The sequence below is a fragment of the Erythrolamprus reginae genome, chromosome 5, assembly GCF_031021105.1.
Source record: "Erythrolamprus reginae isolate rEryReg1 chromosome 5, rEryReg1.hap1, whole genome shotgun sequence".
Taxonomy (NCBI): Eukaryota; Metazoa; Chordata; class Lepidosauria; order Squamata; family Dipsadidae; genus Erythrolamprus; species Erythrolamprus reginae.
In genome coordinates this window covers 100,496,415-100,519,342 of record NC_091954.1, presented here as the reverse complement: position 1 = coordinate 100,519,342, position 22,928 = coordinate 100,496,415, and the positions used below count along the sequence as shown (strand labels likewise).

At 39.5% G+C, this 22,928-nt stretch overlaps 1 protein-coding gene across 2 annotated transcripts in view; it reads right to left on the bottom strand.

The window, feature by feature from the left end:
- Positions 1–1,906: 1,906 nt before the first annotated feature.
- SEC62 (SEC62 homolog, preprotein translocation factor) overlaps positions 1,907–22,928 on the bottom strand; it is a 33,740-nt gene continuing 12,718 nt past the window's right edge. For both annotated transcript variants that reach the window (XM_070753606.1, XM_070753607.1), the window contains exons 2-8: positions 22,595–22,703; positions 19,442–19,547; positions 15,454–15,664; positions 13,412–13,504; positions 11,071–11,131; positions 8,354–8,473; positions 1,907–3,926 (exon numbers count right to left, since the gene is read on the bottom strand). In XM_070753606.1, coding sequence (XP_070609707.1) covers positions 3,439–3,926; positions 8,354–8,473; positions 11,071–11,131; positions 13,412–13,504; positions 15,454–15,664; positions 19,442–19,547; positions 22,595–22,703 — 1,188 coding nt within the window. In that variant the 3' untranslated portion in view covers positions 1,907–3,438. The remainder of the gene's footprint in view (positions 3,927–8,353; positions 8,474–11,070; positions 11,132–13,411; positions 13,505–15,453; positions 15,665–19,441; positions 19,548–22,594; positions 22,704–22,928) is intronic.

Genomic DNA, 22,928 nt, shown 5'->3' with positions numbered 1-22,928 from the left:
CCTTTTGGGATTCCAGAATGCCTTGAAGACCTGATTGTTCTCCCAAGCCTGGGGTTGAGCTGGATGCAGGCTCCTTGTTGAAAGGTTTTGTACACAGCAACAGAATCCCATCTCATTGTGTTTTGCATGGCTTATTATATCATGAGCTGCCCAGAAATGCTTTTATTTATTTATTATTAGAGTTGAAAGGGACCTTACAGGTCATCAAGTCCAACCCCCTGCTCAAGCAGGAAACCCTACATTTCCCCAGCCATATGGCAATCCAATCTCCTCTTGAAAACATCCAGAGTTGGGGCATTCACAACCTCCGCTGGCACGTCGTTCCACTAGTTAATCACTCTGTCAGGAAGTTCTTCCTTATCTCCAGGTTGAATCTCTCCTTGGTCAGCTTCCATCCATTGTTTCTCGTCAGGCCCTTTGGTGCCCTGGAAAACAGTGTGACCCCCTCCTCTGTGGCAAGCCCTCAAGTACCTGTATACAGCTATCGTGTCCCCCCTGACCTTTCTTTTTACTAGACTATCCATGCCTAGTTCCATCAACCTTTCTTCGTATGGCCTGATCTCTAGTCCCCTTATCATTTTACTTGCTCTTTTCTGCACCCTTTCCAGAGCCTCTATGTCTCTTTTGAAGTGTGGTGACTAGAACTGGATGCAATACTCCAGGTGTGGTCTGACCAGGGCATTGTAGAGTGGTATCATTACCTCTCTAGTCTTGGAGTGTATCCCTCTGTTCATGCAGTTTAGGATTGTGTTGGCTTTTTTAGCCGCTGCTGCACATTGCTGGCTCATGTTTAGTTGGCTATCCACGAGGACTCCAAGATCAATCCATAAGATGCTCGCTGTAACTCTAAGTGTGTAATTGATTTGTCATATGCTTTATTTGGAACGAGACTGCATCCAATCATCTCAACAGTGCTTGCTGGATTAATTTGGTCAGTTGGAACTTTGATGCCCATTGCAGCTTCCAAATGATCTTCAAGGGCAGCCCCACAGAAAAAGCATTATAGCAATCCATTCATGTATATTCTTTCTCAGCCTCAGATCCTCCGGCTTTCAGACTGGGTTTGCCACAGATGTGCCAACATGACACATCTGAAACTTTGGGGAACTCAAAACCTAAATCTGAAAGCTACAGATACAGCCGTGTGGCCAAGTGCTGGAAGTTCAGTCATTTGACTAACAGTGGGGTGGGTGAGGGCGTGTAAAAGATCATTGGAACATTGGATCCGAATTGTAAGTTCCCCTTTTCTCATGAGTCATAACTTCAGCTAGCGCAAGTTGAAGAGTACTTTTGCAATCCAGAGCCCTTGTTAAAAAACAGTGTGTGTTTCCAAGCAGAAAAGTTCTGATTGAAGACTAAAGGCATGAGTTGTTTGGCATTTCCCCTCCAACAAATGCTTAGAGGTCTTGTTAAACGCAGAATGTGAACAGGTTTTGCAAGCTCTTCCATTCGCTTTCTTTATATGTACCCTATTTACTCTTTAAGCAAGTCACAAGGAAAATGATTAGGCAAATAACGGTAGTTGGGAGCACTGAATAAGCAGCAGTCCATCATCGCTGTGAATTTCTTCTGCCTGAACTGAATGTATGTAGAGCAGTGTTTCCCAACCTTGGCAACTTGAAGATATTTGGAGTTCAATTGTGAGTTGAAATCCAAATATCTTCAAGTTGCCAAGGTTGGGAAACACTGATGTAGAGAGACAGAAAGTACATCTCTTATTGTAAAGGTGTTTTTAAACAGCAGCGTAGGGCAGAGTTGGAGGTTTGAGTTGGAGGTGCTAAGACAAGTAACCAGAATTCACGAATATCATAAAAATGTCACCAAGGTGAGTAAGAATTACAAAAAATATTTCTTTTCCCAGATGTTGGATGAAAAACAAAAGAGGTAATAAGCAAATCAGACCACATTTGTGAATGGTTTTTATCAATGCACACACAAAATGTATATATTTGCACAATCAGAAAAATTAACATCCTCAGTCTGAACACTGTTGATGGGGGGGTGGGGAACGCAGTTTGGGGGGGGGGAAGAGAGAGAGAGAGAAAGAGAGAGAGATCTGTTAAGTCAACCGCTGAAAAGGCAAGCAAATAACTAACATTACTGCCTGACAGTTTGATAGGAAATTACTGAATCTGTAGTCATAATTTCAGTTTCAGGCTGAAATTCAGTGATTCAGAGGAATGCTATAGAGCCTTAACTTTTAAAATGTTTATAGAACTAAACACACAATGGTCTCCCAAGTCAGTCAAATAAAATATGTGCAAGAGAAAGGGGCTAATCGAGCTCCTTCAAGATATTATTTGGTCTTGGTTATATTTTTTGTACGAGATTTTTTTTTTCCTTTTTAATCTTAAAACTTATTCTTCTGGGGAACACTCTTTCATGGCAGTGTCAACTCATCAAATACAGTACTCTGTTGTTTCAAGACAGAAAGAAAAGATTAACATTAAGGCATTACACCGAGCTGCACTGTCTGTTATTGAGAAATTAGAATCCGCTTAGTTAAACCTGAATACATGGAATGTTGTTGGCACAGGAGCTGCAAATGGGCTGCCAATCTCATCAATTCTTGAAATTGTCCTAACATACGTACATTCTGAAATGGCTTTTTTAATTATACAAATTGAAAACTGGATAAAACTTCCAAATAATAACTAATGGGTAAAATAGGGGTTTGCTTTATTTTTATGTTCTGTACAGAATACATGTCTTGTACTATGATGGGGCAGGTCAAATTCAACAGCTATAATCTCTAAATTATGCTGCTTTGTTCTGCTTTATTTTTAACCTGCTGGAGATGATGCATTCCAAACCCAATGGACAGAACAGACTGGATTTCCTAAGTTGGTTGCGCACAATTAAAAAAAAGAGAGTCTTAAAAATCTACAGCCAAGTCAACAGTAATTATTTGTTGGTCTTAAGCAAAAGAAGTTATCTTCTTGAACGAAACCTTTCTAACTAAAATCTTAAGCTTTATGAAGATTAATAGCAGTTAAAGAGTAGAATGAACTGAATAAAGTCTGTTGTAAGTACCAATCTGATGAATCGGCTGAGGATAAATGGAGAGTTTGTCATTCAAAATGACTGGGTTAAATTACTATTGCAGAAATGTTTACTTACTCAAAACATGCAATCTATCAAACTAATAAGAGAGCTATATTCATCTATAGGTTTGATGGCTCCTCTAGACAAAATGTCTACCGATCGGCAAGTTGCTAAACTTGCGAATCTTTTGATAAGCATACATTATTTAAAACCGATAAACAAGTTAGTAGTTTCCTTTAGTTTGCAAATCAAATTATGAACTATTTTATAAAGATGTTTGGCTAAGCTGTATACTTTCGCAAACGGGGAGAAAACGCTGTTAAAAGAGTGCACCAGCCAACATAGAAAATCCAATTGTTTCTGCACAAGATTCAGTCCCAAACGATAGCTGAATTATGACTGTTCGTGTAAAGGTTTAGTTTCTTGCTCCTCCTCCTCTTCTTCCTCCTCCTCCTCTTCTTCTTCTTCACAATCCCCTTCATCAGTCTGCTGGTCAAGCTCCTCTTTTGTGATCATTTCAAAATCATTCCCATTGCCGCTACTGTGCTGCGACCGGTCATCTTCCCGCCTGTCACTGTCCGTGTCCGAATTCTGCTCGCCTCCAGAACCTTCCGATCCAAAGCTTCCCTGGGCATAAGCTTTGACTTCCTCGTCTTCCTTTTTCTCGCTATCCGATTTCTCTTCACTGTCAGATTTTGTCTGCTTTTTGGGTTCTAGTCGCTCCTCCTTCTTTGAGTCAGCCTTTGGTCCTTTGTATTCGTGGGTGTACAGGGGCCGGAAGGAGTCAATGAAGCCAACGTCAGCGGTCAGGTTGGGTAGGAACCAGAAGTGATGTCTTCCTCCAGTTATCACCCAGATCATAAGGAAAAGGATGCAACGGGCTGCAAGAAGGAAATGCCCAAATAAGTTGCTTTCAGAACACAGCTGCATTTATAGCAGTACACAGTAAACACCCGAAATGAAAAACAGAAGCAAAATCATTTTAATATCACTATTCGTTTTTCTATTTGTCCCTTCCATAAACATGACAAAGTGATTTACACAATGAACAATATTAAGCTAAGAGCTGGCCTTAAATACAGTGGTACCTATACTTAAGAACGCCTCTACTTAAGAACTTTTCTAGATAAGAACCGGGTGTTCAAGATTTTTTTTGCCTCTACTTAAAAACTATTTTCTACTTAAGAACACGAGCCTGGATAAATTTCCTAGGAAATTTGAGAGCGGCACGAAGGCCCGGCCAGTTTCTTGCCATTCCTCCTTTAATCCCAGCCATCTTGGGCTGCCAGAGGAACCTTTCAGTGGTGCTTAAGGGAGGTTTTGGCAGTCCAGAGCAAACAAAGCATTTTCCTTTCTCTGGGCGCTTGGAGAGGGAATAAACTTCTGCCAGCGCCCAGGGAAAAGAAACGCTCCCTTCGCTCTGGGCAGCCGAGGAATCACCACAGTGAAGGAAAGGTGCCGGCTACAAAGTGAGCGAGCGAGAAGAGAGGGGAGCCCTTCAGCATGGGAAGGAAGAGGCAGCAGGTAGCAGCAGCAGCAGCCAGTGTATGGGAGGCAGCCTCGCGCCGGGTGTATGGGAGGCATGTGCTCCTCCTCGCTGTCTCAGAGTCCCTCTTTTTTTTAAGCCTTAAAGTTTTGGATTTTTTTTGTTTCCCCTCACCTCACCTTCTTCCTTCGGCAGCAACTCTCCTCCTCTTCCTCCTCCCACCCAAACTCCGAGCTTTTATTTTCCTAATGGGTTTGCATGCATTATTTGATTTTACATTGATTCCTATAGGAAAAATTGCTTCTACTTAAGAACCTGGTCACAGAATGAATTAAGTTCTTAAGTAGAGGTACCACTGTACTTTAATTATCGTATTTTTTCAGAATATAAGATGCACCCTAATTTTGGGCAGGGTGGGTTCCACTTACTGGCTGCTACTGGTGGGCTCTCTGGGAACGTCGTGGGTGCCTGCACACACCCGTCGATATGAGATTTGGCTTCTGCGAATGTGCTGCAAGCCAAATCTTGTGTGAGGATGCTATCACGCGTGAGATTTCACCAATTTTTGGCAATTATTTGGCTTCTGCGCATGCCCAGAAGCAAAAAGATGCCAAAAATTGGTGAAATCTTATGCATGAGTATCCTTGCATGAGATTTTGCTTGCTGTGCATTCGCAGGAGCCAAATTCTGCATGTCTACACTCATGCACACGTTGGGTGGGTGGGTGCGGAGATGCATGCGCATCTCAATTTCATTACCGGAACCCCAATTCCAGCTGTACCAGTTGCAACCCATTACCGGTTTTGGGGGAGAAAAACAAGGGGGAAAAATTTCTGCCTCTGCCTCCCAGCAATCAGCGAACAATACCCATGATATACACTGTTTGCTGTGTATTTCTGTGCATGTGTGCCTGACTCACAGAAATGGCAGAATTTTTTTACAGATCTTTAAAACTGATGTGGCTTCTGGGAGTATAGTTATTCTCTGCTATTTAGAAGAAGATACAATGCTACTGATCCTCTTCAGAGCAAGCATTCATTTTAAAAAGGTTCTTCATTCTGTTGTCTAAAACATTTTTTTTCAACCAGTGTGCCGCGACACACTAGTGTGCCGCGAGACATGGTCAGGTGTGCCATGGGGAAATTAAACATAGGTCCCCAAACTACCATTCCTGCCAGGATATCCCTTTTGTGTTCAGGTTTCACACTGTGAGTATAAATACATTTAGAAACTATATTATTAACTATATGTATAATATGTACTGCATCAGAGTGTCATTTTGTGTAATTTTGGTTGGTGGTGTGCCCCTGGATTTTGTAAGTGTAAAAAATATACCGCGGCTCAAGAAAGGTTGAAAATCACTAGTCTAAAACAATAATAAAGCAGTCTTTAAAAAATAAGTCTAATAATGTGAACATTCTACAGGCATTTATAGTTATTGACTTACCTGGTTGCATCCAGTTCAGGACAAAATACAAATCTGTCTCTTTCTCATAGCAATTTGCCTCCTTGCAGCTATTTTCACTTTCAGTTTGGCATATGGCCTCAAATCAGCTGAGGGTCAGGAAGCTGATAATGAGTTGCTTGGCTTAACAGGCTCTGCTCTATTTGCTTCAAGGAGGTAAATTGCTTTGAGGCAGAGACCAAAGAATAGGGGTGGCCAAAGAATAGGTCTTTTGATGAGTAAAAAGTATCTGAAAAATATGGTATAAAGTATTTCATCAGCCCCCCATCCCCCATTGTTTTCATTCTTGGATTTGGAGTAAGAGTTTTTCAACAGCAATAGCATTTAGATTTATATACTGCTCCATAATGCTTTACAGCACTCTCAGAGGTTTGCAATGTCAGCATATTGACTTAACAATCTAGGTCCTCATTTTATACAACCTCGGAAGGATGAAAGGCTGAGTCAACCAGTCAAGATTGAACTCTTGGCAGTGAGCAGTGGGTTAGTCTGCAATACTGCATTCTAACCAAATATCTATGGAGGTTCTCAGTCATGGAGGTCACGGCTGTTCCAAAGGTGCTTTTTCAAGAGGCAACTTGACTTTGTTTTTCTTTGAAGACATTTCGCTTTTCATCTAAGAAAGCTCTGCATTCTAACCACTGCACCATGAGTCAGTTTTTCAGCTTTCAAGTCCCTATTTCTTTGGGCTAAATAATACCAAAGTGAGAATATTCTTTCTGTACAGGGACTACTGCTGGGAAAATTTGGCTTAGCAACCTGAGAAAAGTTGAATCCAGGTGCCTGAAAATTTATAGACTTTCAAGGAAGAGAGCTTGTTCCAATCTTATGTTTACTATTCACCACGATCCTATATATAAATGTTTCCCACAAAGCTTAACAGGTGCCGCATTTAGCAATCTTTTTTCATAATTCCAATCGTGGTCTGAACTTGAGGACTACCCCAGGACTTAAATCTCATCTTGGAGACAGAGAGGGTGCTTTAGAGGAATTTCATACAAAGTATCAACAAAAGCAGTTCAGCACGAAGGTAAATATTTGGATCCATCGTTTTGTAAGTCTCGACTTGCCAGCTGAAGGTTGACTCAGCCTTCCATCGTTCTGAGGTTGGTAAAATGAAAGCCCAGATTGTTGGGGGCAATATGCTGACTCTGTAAGCCACTTAAAGAGGGCTGTAAAGCAGTACAGGTGAAATTTGAAAAATTAGAATTCGGGAGCAGAAAATGAAGTGTGTGTGTTTTATGGTCAGGTGCACCTTATAGTGCAAAAAATATGGTAATTCCTACAGAGCTGAATTGTGATTCTGAATTGTGACCTCCAACTTCATCTCTAGATGTGATTGAAATAAAGAGATACAGTGGTACCTCGTGATACAAACATTTCGAGATACGAACCCGGGGTTCGGAAATTTTTTGCCTCTTCTTACGAACTTTTTTCGACTTATGAACCCACCACAGATCGCAAAATGGCACTCTGCTGGGCGCCGCCGCCCGGATGTCACCTTTTGAAACAGCCGGGTGCTTCTCGGCGGTGTCCGGAACCCGAACCGGAACTTTTGCCAAACCTCTGGGTTCGGCATTCAGGAGAATGCCGAGAAGCCCCCCCGGCTGTTTCAGAAGGTGACAAGCGGGTGGCGGCGCTTCTCGGCGGCCTCCTAAACCCGAAAGGTTCGGCAAAAGTTCGGGTTCGGGAGAACACCGAGAAGCCCCCCGGCTGTTTTAAAAGGTGACAGCCGGGCGACGGCACCCAGCAGAGCGCCATTTTGCGATTCCCCCCCCCCCTTGCACGCATTAATCGCTTTTACATTGTTTCCTATGGGAAACATTGTTTTGTCTTACGAACTTTTTGCCTTATGAACCTCCTTCCGGAACCAATTAAGTTCGTAAGACGAGGTATTACTGTACTTCAGAATTATGGATATAGAGAATACTATAAATGGATTTGCAAGCTACAATCTAGCCTCTCAGCCACGCCAGAGTGGACACTTTTTATGTAACCTCAGTGCAGCTAATTGATAATAAGAGAGGAAAAAGGTTAAAAAAAAAATCCTAGGACAGCAGCAAAGCTAAAAGAAGAATATCATGCACGGCTCCTAAAACAAGTCATGGTTGCAAAAATAATCAATTAGGTAAGATTATTCTCACGGGGCTGGTGCATTTAGTTTATCCCAAGTCAGAAAAAGCAGCTGGCACGTCCAGATTACTTCTGATAGCTCAAAAGCAGCTCATTTGCGGCCAGCTCAATGCTGACATACAGTGGTCATTTAAGAAATATGCACATTGGGCAGTTTCAAGAGGCTGAAAATTTTTCAAGATGGGCCGTGGAAAGAGAAACAGAGAAACAAACCAACAACTTACCAACTGCCAGGAGAAGAATGCTTGCCACAAAACAGCCGGCACCAACGCTCAAATAATAAACTCCCACGCGCATCTCCGCAGGCCAAAGTGGGAACAGAGTTGCAGCTATAACAGCAGTCACTATTAAAAGGTAGAGAGATAAGTGTATATATGCATGGGAATTACTGAGCAATTTAAATTTGCTTTTGGATGTTTCTGTCGCATTGCTTATACTGTATCTATGTTCAGGAACATGCTAGAGTTTTTAACCTGGTACATCGTACAGTTTACTAACATACATTGTGTTATTTGCTTTTATTTGCACAAGAAATGGAATCTCAGGACTGTACAATGGTTTTGAAATGATCAATGAGGGGGTTGTGTTTTTTTAAAGATTTTAATCGGATTGGGTTAAGAAAATCTTTGTGGAAGAGTGTTTTCTCAGAACCAACAAGACTACTCTAATGACAAGCAGCAAGAATACCTACACCATTTTTGGTAATTTTTCCTGGACCTAAGTTTATTTACTTACATATTCAATCACTATAACCGGCAATTAACGTTCTGTGAAAAAGAGATCACACTTTGTTATAGTTATAGTTCACTTCTGTAGATGGGTCCTACAAACACACACACACACACACACACACGCACACACACACAGTGTGTGTGTGAGTGGTGTGTGTGTGTGTGTGTGTGTGTGTGTGTATGTATGTATGTATTCGTTTTCATAGATTTTCACGGGTACAGGTATGATGGTCTTGGTATATTCGGGTTTCTTCCCGTGTAGGATTTGGAAGAAATTTCGCCAGAAATTTCCAAATCCTACACGGGAAGAAACCCGAATATACCAAGTCCATCATATATATGTATGTATAGATATAGATATATACTGCTCAAAAAAATAAAGGGAACACTTAAACAACACAATATAATTCCAAGTAAATCAAACCTCTTAGGAAGCAATACTGATTGACAATCAATTTCACATGTTGTCAGCACATTCAACTTTGTACAGAACAAAGTATTCAATGAGAATATTTCATTCATTCAGATCTAGGATGTGTTCTTTGAGTGTCCCCTTTATTTTTTGAGCAGTGTATATAATATGGGTGTGTTATGTATCCTGTTTTCCCCAAAATAACACATCCCCTGATGTGTGCATGGTAATACACACACACAAACACACACACACACACACGATGATGTTCCGCCCATCATGTTTGAAGAGGACCTTGACATGTAACAGGTTGTGGGCATCTAACACAATGTGTCCACAGGTGGCTGGTAAGGCCTCTACAAGCATAAAATGTTCTGCCACATGTTGGGCAGACATGTATGGGCATACACACATGCAAGTGTGCAAACGTAACTGTCTCTTTAGATTCGGTAACTGGTTGTGTCATCTTTAATTGCAGTAATTGCAAAACACTTCCAGTAATTGGTGATCTTTTTCTCAACTCACTGTGGAGGAATTCTGGCCCATTCTTCCCTGGTGAATTGCTTTAACTCAGTAATGCTGAGGGTTTGGTTTGCATGCACTGCTCGTTTTGTGACTGGCACAACATTTCTAGTTGTGGGCCTTTAGAATCCGGGTGTGAAAATTTCATTGCAATGAGGGCAGCTTAAATACCTAACTTTAAATACAGCAGGTCTGACTCTGGTTATTTAAAGAGCTGCTCACTCAAGTGGCCTTAATTATCTCTTTAATTTCTGTTTTTCTTTTGCCACCGATACGTTTGCATTTTGGGGGTAAATTACTTCATGCAATAAATGAAACAAGCACCACATTTCGATATTTCCCCTCCCCTTCCAAGCATACACTCATTATACCCTCAAAAAATTCTGAAAACATTATGTGGCAAAGACACACACATAAATCAGAAAATCTGAATGGGGGTAAATACTTTTGCATGTTATATAAATAGCCTGCAACTTGGGGGAAAAGTGATCTGGCTCCAACCTTGCTTATGCATAATTTCATTCATATTAACATTCTTTAGAAGTATCAGAAACCATATATATTGTGGCTGGCATTCAATCATCTCGCCTTTCTAAGATTAGGGAATATCTTTGAAAATTGCTAGAGAGACAAGGCTTCTATTGTCCATACTCCATTTCTATATCAACCTTGTAATTATAGACTAGAGGTGTAAGACCTGAAATGGAACAATTGTCACCCGTGTCTTTAACATGAAGCAATTCTGAAAAGTGGAAAAGTGGTTGCTATAATTTTTACTAAAATTGCAGTGTTAGATGCATATGTTAATTATTATTTATCAAACTAAGCAGCTGGGCTATTTAACAGAATTCCTCACATCTGAAGAATCTGATAAGAAACCCTTGCTGCATTTAGATAGTTTTAGTTTACTTATCACACTAGAATTCTCTTTTGAAAATGTCATTCATTTGGAACTAACTAAAAATCACAAAACTGGGGCATACAATTACTAGCTCTACTTTGCTGCAATATTCCAGCAGCTTCAAAACAATATTTCATAGTCTAGTATTTAATTGAGACTCTTAAAAAGTTTACTGCCAACTTGTGTAGGGATTTTTTTTTCATCTCGTTCTTTACTAGTTCTGGATTTCTGAAGCAGGTGATACAACACAGTTTTGATGAATCAAGTAAACACTTTAAAAACAATGGCCCTTGGGAAAGACACAGATGTGTTAAGAAACAGACGGCTTGTTTATAAGTTTGGATATTTAACTCATTCGTGCTCGTTCTGACTCACCAAGTATGAGGCCCATTGCAAATGTTTTAAAATGAACAGGGTCATAGATCCATACATAGACCTGAAAGGAAAATGATGTTGGAAAAATTAAACCAGATCTAAAAAAGTAAAGAATATAGCTTATGAGAAAGCTAACTGGATATTATATATCATTTTCTAGCATTAATTTTGATAATTTTTAGCAGGGTGCAGAAAGACACAAGAAAAATTCTTCTGGGCAAGACCAAATGTCAGTCTAATCAAGTGCTCTGTTTTCCATAAGAAAATATCATTTCAGTGTCACCCAAAATATATATATAAATGATTTGGATTACATATATCTAACTAGGCTGCAGCAAGCTATTGGAGATTCTGTTGAAACAGGATAAAATTCAAATTAAGTAAATCTAACTTATGGAAACAAGCAGATCTTCCTTCAGTTTCATATACAGTATAAGAAGATTTATTTATACTGATCCTGATTTTTCAGGAAGGAGACATTATTATTGATATTACTGATAGCTCAGTTAAAATATAAACTAGGAATTTATAGGAAGCAATCCATACATTTAAAAAGCCAGACTCATAATGTCATTATACACATTGATAATGTGCACTGTTCTGCTTGGCCATGCACAAAACGTAATCATGAGGTTCCAATTTATCTTGGAGCACTTTATAAAGGCAATGAAGGGCAAACCACCAATTAAGAAGAGAGATAAAAATCTGTAAAATTTGGGATGCCATATCAAAAAAAGGAACTTTTCTCCTTTCACAGCACTGAAAGAGTTAGCCAACTGAGTAGAAACAGATTCAAGGCAAAGAAAAATGAATCAAATGAGAAACAGCATATATTAGAATGGTATCTATCAGATGTATTCATGAAGAATGTAAATTCATATTAATAACAATAGCAGATTCAGAGACTTTAAACATCTAAATACCAGTTCTAAGAAGTCAAATTGAAAGGCTTCTTTCTCTGGGCTAATTTCTTCAAATTTATGGAAAACCAAGCTCTGAAGCCAAAAACAGCTTTTAGTTAAAACTAGAAAGCAAAAATCCCTGACATCTATTGTAATATTATAAAAAACTGCATTGGGCAAGAAACAGGGAAAAATACATGCGATAACGAGTGTACCCTGAATGAAGACAATCTGATAACCTATCACTATTATAGATCCAGTATTCTGCAAAACATGTAAAAGGAATTCCAACTCTGCTATTCTGGGACAGGTCCTATATGTTATCATAAAATGTAAACATCTGGCTTTTAAACTTATCTACTGGCTAGATGTGATATAATTTTAAGAATCTGACAAAGTTATTCCTGAAAATACAACTCTTGAATTATATTCATTGAACTGTATCTAGGTATGTTTTTTTACTGCCCGATAATTCACCTTTATATTTATGTACTATAATAACATCTTGTGCAGTGCCATGTAGGCTCTTGCAGCAGATAAGGGGTCAACAGCAACATTGGTGATCTACAACTGTAGCAAATAACTGCCTACTGCTTTTATATTATTATCTATTATATTTTTATACAGTATTGTTTATTGTCTAGCTGTGTTAACATTCATAAGTTAATGTAAGACTCTTGACCTGAATATAGAATTTATTGATTCCCACAGAACTATGCCTTCCAGTTTCATCTGTTACTTATTAATCTGATACTAGCACATCAAGAAAAATCCAATTATACAAGAGAATTCACTGTATTTTATATAGATTTTGAATACCAATAAATATTAAGTCTCATTTGATGGAAGCTTGACTTCTAATGGCAACAAGATGAATCGGTATTTTATAAGCAACAGTGGTTTACCCTCGTGGTTTGACCCCATCTCTTAGGGCAGGGTATCAAACTTGATTTCATTGAGGGTCATATCAGGGTTATCTGTGACCTTAGGGGGCGTGGGATGAGTGTGACCAGCTTGACATCACTCATTTTGAGGGGTGTCTGTGGTGGACCAAGCGTTCTGCCAGCAAAAATGGGCTCCCAATCTCCATGTTTGGCTAAGATGGCCTCCTGCAACCCTTTGCCAGCGAAAACAAAGTTCAGGGAGCCGTGTGAAGCCCTCGTGAGTTCCATTTTTGCTGACAGAGACCACGGGCCAATCCTTTGATGTTTCCAGGGTGGCCCAGGGGGCCAAATCTGCGTCCAGGCTGCATCCGTCCTGCGGGCCTTGAGTTTGACACCCCTGTCTTAGAGTGACACTTTTCATCTAGAGTACAATCTTGGAATTTCCTGAAGTTTTCTCATGCAAATTCTTCCAACACTGCATTGGCATTTTTGAGATTGGCTAAAATTAATTAAGTGCCGCCCGCAAAGATGATAGCTTAAGAAGAGACACCATACCTCATTTCCATCCAGAAAGACTTGATCTTCATGAGGCTCAAGTTTAAATTTTCTCTTTGTCTCTTTCTTCTTAGGTGTCCCAGGGGCCTCATCCTAAAAAGCATAGTGTGTTCATAAGTGTATTTCTAGTAAGTATTCAAATTATTTTAGAAATAGAAAAAAAACCTCTTTCATCTCCCTATTGCTAATTATTTATCTGAAACACATAGCCAGGAGGAAAATCGGATTTGATCTTTCTGCTAGAATATCTTTAAAATGAGATGCCTTTGAATTCATAATTTCCTACTTCATTTGCTCTATACAGATCAAGGAACTTAATCTTAGATTAAAATAAATATTTGATACTTACTGTGAAATCTTAAAGCTTTTAATCTGAAAAAATTAATACCTTTAAGATTTTAAAAACAAATATTATATTTTTACTGTGCAATCAGATACCCACTGATTGTTCTGCCCACTGAGTCTCTTTTTTCCTTAGGACACAAAAGCTACACAGTATGGTGAACTCTTGTTAATTAACTATCTTTAAATTTTGAAACAGCTCAAATGTTTTGTTCTGACCTGAAAACAAGACTTTTCAAAGCATTCATTCTTTATGTCACGCTTTGCTTATGTCAAAATGGAATGCTTGAAACACTGTCACTCAAAACTGCCCAGTTTTGTTTCAAGGACATGCTATAATTTAGTTTCAAACTGAGAACACTCAAAATGGCTGTTTCAAGCTCATTTTGCCTAATGTACTACTATGAAATCTCTCATTATGATATATCACCACCTATCTAAAAAAATGGATAACCAACTCTAGTTAAGTACTGATGATGATCACTTTAAGCAGAGATGGAGAAACTTGGTCAACCAAATATCTTGAATTGATTGTTGTTTTAACAGTGATAAGACTGTCTCACCAGTATTGCAATAAACAGGTTGTGTCAAGATTAAAACAATGTTGCCTGCGTAGATGATCTTTTAATGAAATTTAGGTAATTTAAACTAATACAAGATTCTGCTATTAATACACAGGTAGGGCAATTGATGTTTCATTTACATTACATCAGGTTTTCATAGTTATACTGGTTAAGAAGTAGGTATCAAATGCACCATCACAGAATATACCACCTCAGAATGGCCCATCTAAATGCTCCTAAAATAGGTCATCCCAGGTATAATCAGAGATGGTCTAATGAGTGGTCAGAAAATTCCATAAAATAAAAATTTGCACATCTCTATTTAAGTTAATCATTTGTTTTCAAAATCACATATGCCTTAATGTTGCAAATATATTGAGCTCTAAATAGTGTTTTCAAAAAATATATTACTAAGTGAACTTGAAAAGGAATAGCAGCAACACAAAAGTTCTGTGGACTTAGTTATACTTAGGCAAACAAAAACCAGGTTAGGAAATCTAAGTACACAGATGCATGTTGAGTCCTGGTTTAATTCGTATACAGTAGTCCCTCGCTATATCGCGCTTCACCTGCCGCGGCTTCACTTCATCGCGGGTTTTGAAGTTAGCTTCATTTGAATGATTTTACCACACAAACAAGCGCTAGAATCCCCCAGTGGGACTCCCAAATGATGAGCGGGGCGGGGACTGAGCTCCGGCGGAGGCCCGTCCCCTCGTTCAATCCCCCTCGCCAGTGCCGAAAGGAAAAAAAAGAAAGGAACGCGACGTGGCGGGGATTTCCAGACTGGGCTCGAGGGCGGAAGAGAGAGAGAGAAAAAAAGAAACAGCCGGGGCAGCTCACCAGGGACTTTACAGCCGGGGCAAGGCAAAAAACACAACATTTGGCCGAACTGCTGCAAAGAACAGAGTAAGTAGTAGTGGGGGGGGAAAGGTTAGCCGGCCGTTGCTCGCCTCCAGGCATCCGGAGCTGGTGGGAAGGAGGATAAATTCCCCATCGCGGATTTCACCTATCGCGGCAAGGTCTGGAACGTAACTCCCGCGATAGGTGAGGGATTACTGTACATTTTAAAATTAAAGTTCCATCTTAACTAAATCAATTTCAGCTTGAGCTCAGCTAAATGTGAAGAACTGTGCTCACCTTCTTGCCCTCTTCTTTTTCACCATCCTTCTTTTTTTCTTTTTCTTTTTTAGCCTTTTCTTCTTTCCCATTATCTTTTTTGCTCTTCTTCTCATCTTCCTTTCCACTCTCAGTCTTTCCTTTCTCCTTTTCCTTTTCTTTCTTTATGTCCTTGTCGGGTTTCATTTTCATCACTTTTAGCGCTCGGTGAAAAAACTGCTTCTTTAGGAGTCTTTAAAGAGAATTAAATTTGCCTTTTATTTGTCAGATAATATACAGTGGAATTATATTGTAGCTTTTGAAATACAAATTCTGACCAAACAAATTGCTGATTTCAATTATTATTTCTCTTGATGGGTTCTCTAGAATATAACAAACCATATATATCCTTAAAAAAACATTAAAAGACAGTATTTGGAACAGAATTTGAGCTTGGCGCCATATAGCAGTATTTTATAAATCATCTTGGAAATGTGATTAAGAAAAGATTTTAAAATGTATCTATCTTACTATAGTCATATATTTACAACATTCACATTTCCAACTGATTACTTTTTTACAATGAGGATGTATGTGTATTATTAATTTCATGTATAGAGTCATCAACATTAAAAAAACAGACTCATAATTTTTCATAATTAATTATGGAAATTTAATTGTAAGATGACATTGTCTCTATCGTATAAAGAAAATTTACATTATGCTCCGACATGTTTAGCCAAAATTCATCCAAACATAAGTAATAAATGCTGGAAATTCAAATCTGCCATAGGTACATATTATCATATTTGGTGGTTATGTCCGGAAGCAGAAAAATCTTGGTCTAGGATTCAAAACTGGTTGAAAGAAATGTTAAATTATCAATTGGAAATGAAACCGGAAATGCATCTTTTGGGAATAATTAGAGGACAGCACATTAAGGAAGATTACTATTTGATAACACATATATTAACATCAGCAAGGTTGGTGTTTGCACAAACTTGGAAAAAGGAAAGTATACCAAATGAAGAAATGGTGATTAGGAAAATGCTAGATTGTGCTAAATTAAGCAAATTAACATACAAATTACAGAATAAACAAAATAAAGACTACTACACAGTTTGGGGGAAATTATATAGTTGGATAGAAAAAAAAAGAATTGAACTAATGTTTAAGAATGAATCAATTGAAACAGAATTATAAAGTATTAAGCTAATTCATTTTGTGTTTTTTATATTTGAAAGTTTGTCTGTATGGCTTGTTTTGTTTGTTCATTATTAAAAAAAAAAAAAATTAAAAACAGACTCATTTTACAATGGTCGTATTTTGAAAACCTAACCCAAGAGCAATCGAATTCCTCATACAAACCAGTTTATTCAACATTGTCCTTTATGAATAGTTTCTTTTACTTCTACAAAACAAACATTTAAGTAACGGATTACTGAATACCTTTTCTTCAACTCTTCAACTTAAGAGTATCAAGTGTGTTATTTCTACACCCTTAACCGCCCTGAATCCCCTGGAGAAAGGCGGCCTAGAATTCCAAATAAACAAACAAACAGCCATTTTCCTAGTTTTTTGTTGTTAGTTGTGAAGTCGTGTCTGACCCATTGTGACCCCATGGTCAACGTTCCTCTAGGCCAGTGGTTCCCAACGTTTTGAATGCCGCAACCCCTTAATACAGTTCCTCATGGTGTGGTGACCCAACCATAACTCTAGCGCCAATTCTCCCAACAGAGCTTTAAGCTGATTTGCAGGAAGGTCAGAGGGACAACCCCCACTGTAAACGTCTGATTGGTCGGATTGTAAAAATATGCTCCAAGGCTCTAGAATAGAAACTTTAGTTGCTAACACCATGGGAAATTTGTCTTTTCCTATGGTTTTAGGCAACCCCTGTGAAATGGTCATTCGATCCCCAAAGGGGTCCCAACCCCTAGGTTGAGAACCACTGCTCTAGGCCTTCCTGTTCTCTACTATCCCCTGGAGTCCATTTAAGCTGACACCTACTGCTTCAGTGACTCCATCCAGCCACCTCATTCTCTATCATCCCCTTCTTTTCCCCTCAATCGTTCCCAGCATTAGGCTCTTATCCAGTCAGTCCTTCCTTCTCATTAGGTGGCCAAAGTATTTGAGTTTCATTTTCAAGATCTGGCCTTCTAAAGGGCAGTCAGGGTTGATCTCCCTTAGGACTGACTGGTTTGATTGCCCTGAAGTTCAGGAGGCTAGCTTAGCTGAGCATAGTATATTAAAAACATATTTCAATGAGTCTGTTTTAATACACTCTGGATTAAATTCAAACATGCCTGCCCAAAGGTGCTGTTGAAGGAGCAAAGTTTTATAAACCCAATTTTCCTCTTTGGAGTATTCCCCAAAGCTATCCTGGAGGGTCAAGGGGGAAACTGAAAATGAAGGCTGAGAGCTGCAGGCAAAAAAGAAAGTGATGGAAGTCACCATTTCATCTCATCTCATTTCATCCCATCTTTTGTGTAATGTCATCTATATGTATTTTCTTTCATTCAATTGTGCTCAATTTCCAGCAACTGCTTGGACATTACCCTGCAGTTTTGTTTGCAAAGTAAGGGGTTTGCCATTGCCATCTTTCTAGAGCAGATGGAATGACCGGCCTAATGTCACCTAGTTGACTTTGTGTCTAAAGTGGGACTAGAACTCACAATTTCCTGATTTCTGGCCTTATAACCTTAACACTAACTAGCTCTCCCCATAGTTATATTTATAAATATATATTTAGCAATATTCAATTCAATTCAATTTATTAGATTTCTATGCCGCCCCTCTCCGAAGACTCAGGGCGGCTCACAACAATAATAAAAACAATATTCCAGTGAAAACAAATCTAATATTAAAAAGCACATAAAATCCTATCATATTTAAAAAAGCAAACAACATATACATACCCAAACATAAATATATATTTTTTTAAAAAGCCTGGGGGAAAGGTGTCTCAACTCCCCTATGCCTGGCGGTATAGATGGGTCTTGAGTAATTTACAAAAGACAAGGAGTGTGGGGGCAGTTCTAATCTCCAGGGGGAGTTGATTCCAGAGGGCCGGGGCTGCCACAGAGAAGGCTCTTCCCCTGGGGCCCGCCAAATGACATTGTTTGGTCAACGGGACCCAGAGAAGGCCAACTCTGTGGGACAGTGGTCCCCAAACTATGGCCCGCGGGCCACATGCGGCCCCCTGAGGCCATTTATTCGGCCCGCCGGTGAGTGACAAGAGCACATGGAAAAGAGAGAGAGAGAGAAAAGAAAAGGGAAAGAGAGGGAGGCAGGGAAGGAGAAGTGGAGAGGAAGGAAGGAGGGAAGGAAGGAGAAATGGAGGGAACAAGGAAGGAAGAATGAAATGAATGGAGGGACAGAGGAAGGAAGGACTGTTTTGGGGTGGTGGTAATTTTTTTAAATTTTTCTCTCAACATACATTCAAACAACACAGTATAACATCTAATTTTCCATGAATAAAATGCAGTATTTTCTTAGTAACTAATATCAATCATCAAAAAAGTTGCAAAAGTTTTTTTTTTCTAATTTTGTCATCCAGTTACATTCATTTTCTTTTAATTAAATTTCCTCCTTAATGTTCCTTCAAAAAGTGCAACACCAATTATATTTCTAACTTATTAACCATTATGCCAAAGTGCTTCCTTCTTTCTGTATACATTTTTCATAAACCAAGAAAACCTTGTATAGCCAATCAGATGTCGACAAAAGAAAATTAAAAGCAAAACATAAACATATATGAATTTCAGACCTTCTCCCCCCTCTAAATAGTACGTTCCCATTTTATTTTTTACTTTAAAACAAGGTGTGTGCAGTGTGCGTAGGGATTTGTTCATAGTTTTTTTTTATAGTCCGGCCCTCCAACAGTCCGAGGGACAGTGAACTGGCCCCCTGTGTAAAAAGTTTGGGGACCCCTGCTGTGGGACCTTATCGGTCGCTAGGATTCGTGCGGTAGCAGGCGGTTCCGGACATATTCACAACATTTGCAATAACTTTCAAATATCAGGATCCTTACCTGTTACAATAATCCACTACTGACTCTCGAGTTGTAAACAGAGCTTCTTCTCCTTTTTTGGCTTTTGCCCACTTGGAATCCAAAAGGCAATCCACAGCTTTGGAAGCTAATTGAGAGAGAAAGACACAAAACTTTCAAAAGAGCGCTGAGTATAAAAATGTGGTAGCCCTTCAATGTTTTTTCATCCCAGGGCATGAATTGGGCCAGCACTGAGGGGCTTTTGCTTAGAAACTGCTATCTTGCGCTACTGACACTATGGAGAATAATTCGTATTTGTCATACTTGGTGTTGAATTAGAGATATCAAAAATACGTACATTAGAATGAGAGATATCAATTAGAATTAGAGATATCAAAAATATGTAAAATCATGACTGGCCTATGTCAAGGTTTTTCCCCCTGCTCCACAATATCAGAAAAGAATCATCCACGTAAATTAAAAGGGGGTATTAAATGAAATATTTTTTACAAAAACAAGGAAGGAAAGGTTGTCTGTTTAAAGCAGAATGTCTATTAAATGGAACAAAGTTTTTTTATTTGTCAAATACAAATTTTGACAAGCCATTGATTAAAATATTTAACACCTTTTAGGAATTACACAAAAACAGAGATGCTCTATGGATAGAGGCTGTTATGTTCAAAATCCAAACCATTTAACATAGTTCCATTATCAAGCTTTTAATGTGGTATGGCAAAGCTGAAATTTGCTGCAATTGCCTATAGCGTTAGCATCAAATTATATGGCTGATTCTGTCCTAAGAATCTTTTGTTGACTGAGATTTTGGATTTTTTTTTTTTTTAAAAATGGGTATTTAAACAGAACAAGGCTGCTATTTACCTTCTCTCAGTAAAAAAAAAATAGAAGTAAAAGTAGATCCAGATGACATTTAAAAACACAAATATATAATAAATATATTGTGTGTGCATGTGTAAAAAACTGGGCGGATGGGCGGCTACCCGCCTGCAGCAGCAAAGGAGACCGACGGTTTGGGCTGGTCAGCATCGGGAGCTGCTCCTCAGATGCCACCACTGATTTCGCTGCTGCCGATTTCGCTGTCGCCGGGCCTCTCAGCTGTTTGGTGGCCCACGTGTCTTCTGTCGGTCGTGGCGGCGCCTTCTGCCGCATGAGTCCCAGCGACCAGTTACATCCCACAGCCAGCCTTCTCCAGGTCCCGTCGACTAGACAATGTTGTTTGGCGGGACTTAGGGGAAGAGCCTTCTCTGTGGGGGCCCCGGCCCTCTGGAATCAGCTTCCCCCAGAGATTCTCACTGCCCCTTCCGTAAAAGCTTAAAGACCTATTTATGCTGCCAGACGTAGGGCCATTAGATCCTAGCCCCCTAGCCGACAAATGTAATATATTTTGTTGCGTGAATGGCAATGAATGGTTTTAAATTTTATTAGAGTTTTTAAAGTTTTGTACTTATATTAATTGGATTTTTAGATATATTTTTATATTGTTTTTGAAATGTTGTGAGCTGTCCCGAGTCCTCGGAGAGGGGCGGCATACAAATCCAATCAATCAATCGTATATACCAGTGATGGAGAACCTAAGGCACGGATGCCACAGGTGGAATGTGGAGCCATTTGGAAAGGCATGCAAGGTGTTGCCCTATGTCAGCTCTAGCGTGCATGCGTGTGCTGGCCAGCTAATTTTCAGTCTTGCTGAAGAAAAAGAGCCGGGGTGGCGCAGCAGGTAGAGTGCTGTACTGCAGGCCACTGAAGCTGACTGTAGATCTGTAGGTCAGCGGTTCAAATCTCATCACCGGCTCAAGGTTGACTCAGCCTTCCATCCTTCCGAAGTGGGTAAAATGAGGACCCGGATTGTGGGGGCAATAGGCTGACTCTGTTAACAAGTGCTATTGCTAATATCCGCCCTGAGTCTAAGGAGAAGGGTGTGGCTGCCATATCATGTTAGGATAGGATTCAATATCTGGACTTCTAACATAAATGTCTTATAACAGGACTGCACGTAGGTCACAAAGTGAGTCTGCATTTCTGGTGAAATCTGCTTGGAAGTGACCGGCCATAAAGCAGTTCAAGGCAGCTCTCCTCGAATAACAAGAATGTGCCAGCAGGATGAGAACTGTGATAAAAGGATGCATGTTTAAATTTCCTGGGGCACACCGGATGAAAGCAGCAATAAAAGACCTTGCTTTGTGGTAAACAAGAAGATAACTATATTCACAACAAAGGTCCCATGAAATTGGCCATAAAGAGACATTTGTTCAATAGAAGCTAGTTACGTGCCATATGTTGATAGGAAAGGCTCGGAAGTTGTGTCATATCTCAGAGTTATGTTATTGGATGTTTGTATACCACTTGACCTATACGTATAACCTTACCCAATTTGCATATTCCCTCCAATAAAAGGGCATGCACAGCTCTATACCGTGTCATTTCACCCGGAGAGAAATGTGTCCAGGTTTTCTTTCTAGGATTCGGTTTCGTGAGTGACCCCACGCGTCTGGGTTGCCCTTAGTTCCTCTGAAGACCCTGTTCCCCACAGGGACTTTGCGGCATCCGCAGAAGGGCAGCATAAAAATTGAATGAATGAATGAATGAATGAATGAATGAATGAATAAATAAATAAATAAATAAGACTGTTTCGCCCTCTGGAGGCTTCAGAGAGGCTTTCCTGAAGCCTCCGGAGTGCATGAAACAGCACAATCTGCAAACCGGAAGTCTCTTTTTCCAAACTTCCAGTTTGCCTTTTTTTTTCACCATTACATGTGTGGGGGCCGGAGGGGGTTGTGTGCATGTGCAGGGGCAGCACCGGGGTGTGTGCATGCGTGGAGGGAGGGAGAGGGAATGAGTGTGGGCCCCCTAACCCTAACCAAAAAAGGTTTGCCATCACTGGTATATACAGATGAAAGTTTTACATTAGAATTACACCAAGTGATTTCGGAAAGTAGAATGGAAGAAAATGCCTATCAAATTATAATGCTTTTATGCACAGTCCATACATTATTTTAAGGTCATAATGCCAAGAGGTTTTGAAACATCCTGCATATTTTTAATAATTTTCACTATGTTTACTGGGGATTATTCCCTCATACAGATGCTTCTAAGATTCAATTGCAAAATCCCTTAAATCGTACAATTCCTGACAACGAGATAGCTTCATTATTTAGATACACACAATAATCAACTTACCAATGAAATAATCAACTCTGTGTCCCATCATGTTGGTAGATTTCGTGGGACAGTTGAAGCGCAGGTATTTAGCAACAGCCTTCTCTTCTTTGAATGGTTCACCCACTTCCTATTTTTTTTAAAAAAGGGAAATATGTTTCAATAGAACATCTTCATTTAAATTTAGAATTTATGAGACTTCTTGCTAATATTCATGAGTCTCCATATGTCTGTGAAATATAATTGTCCATAAATAATGAGCCAAGGTGGTGCAGGGATTGGAGTGCAGTTTTGCAGGCTACTTCTGCTGATTGTCGGTTGCTAGCAATTTGGCAGTTCAAATCCCACCAGGCTC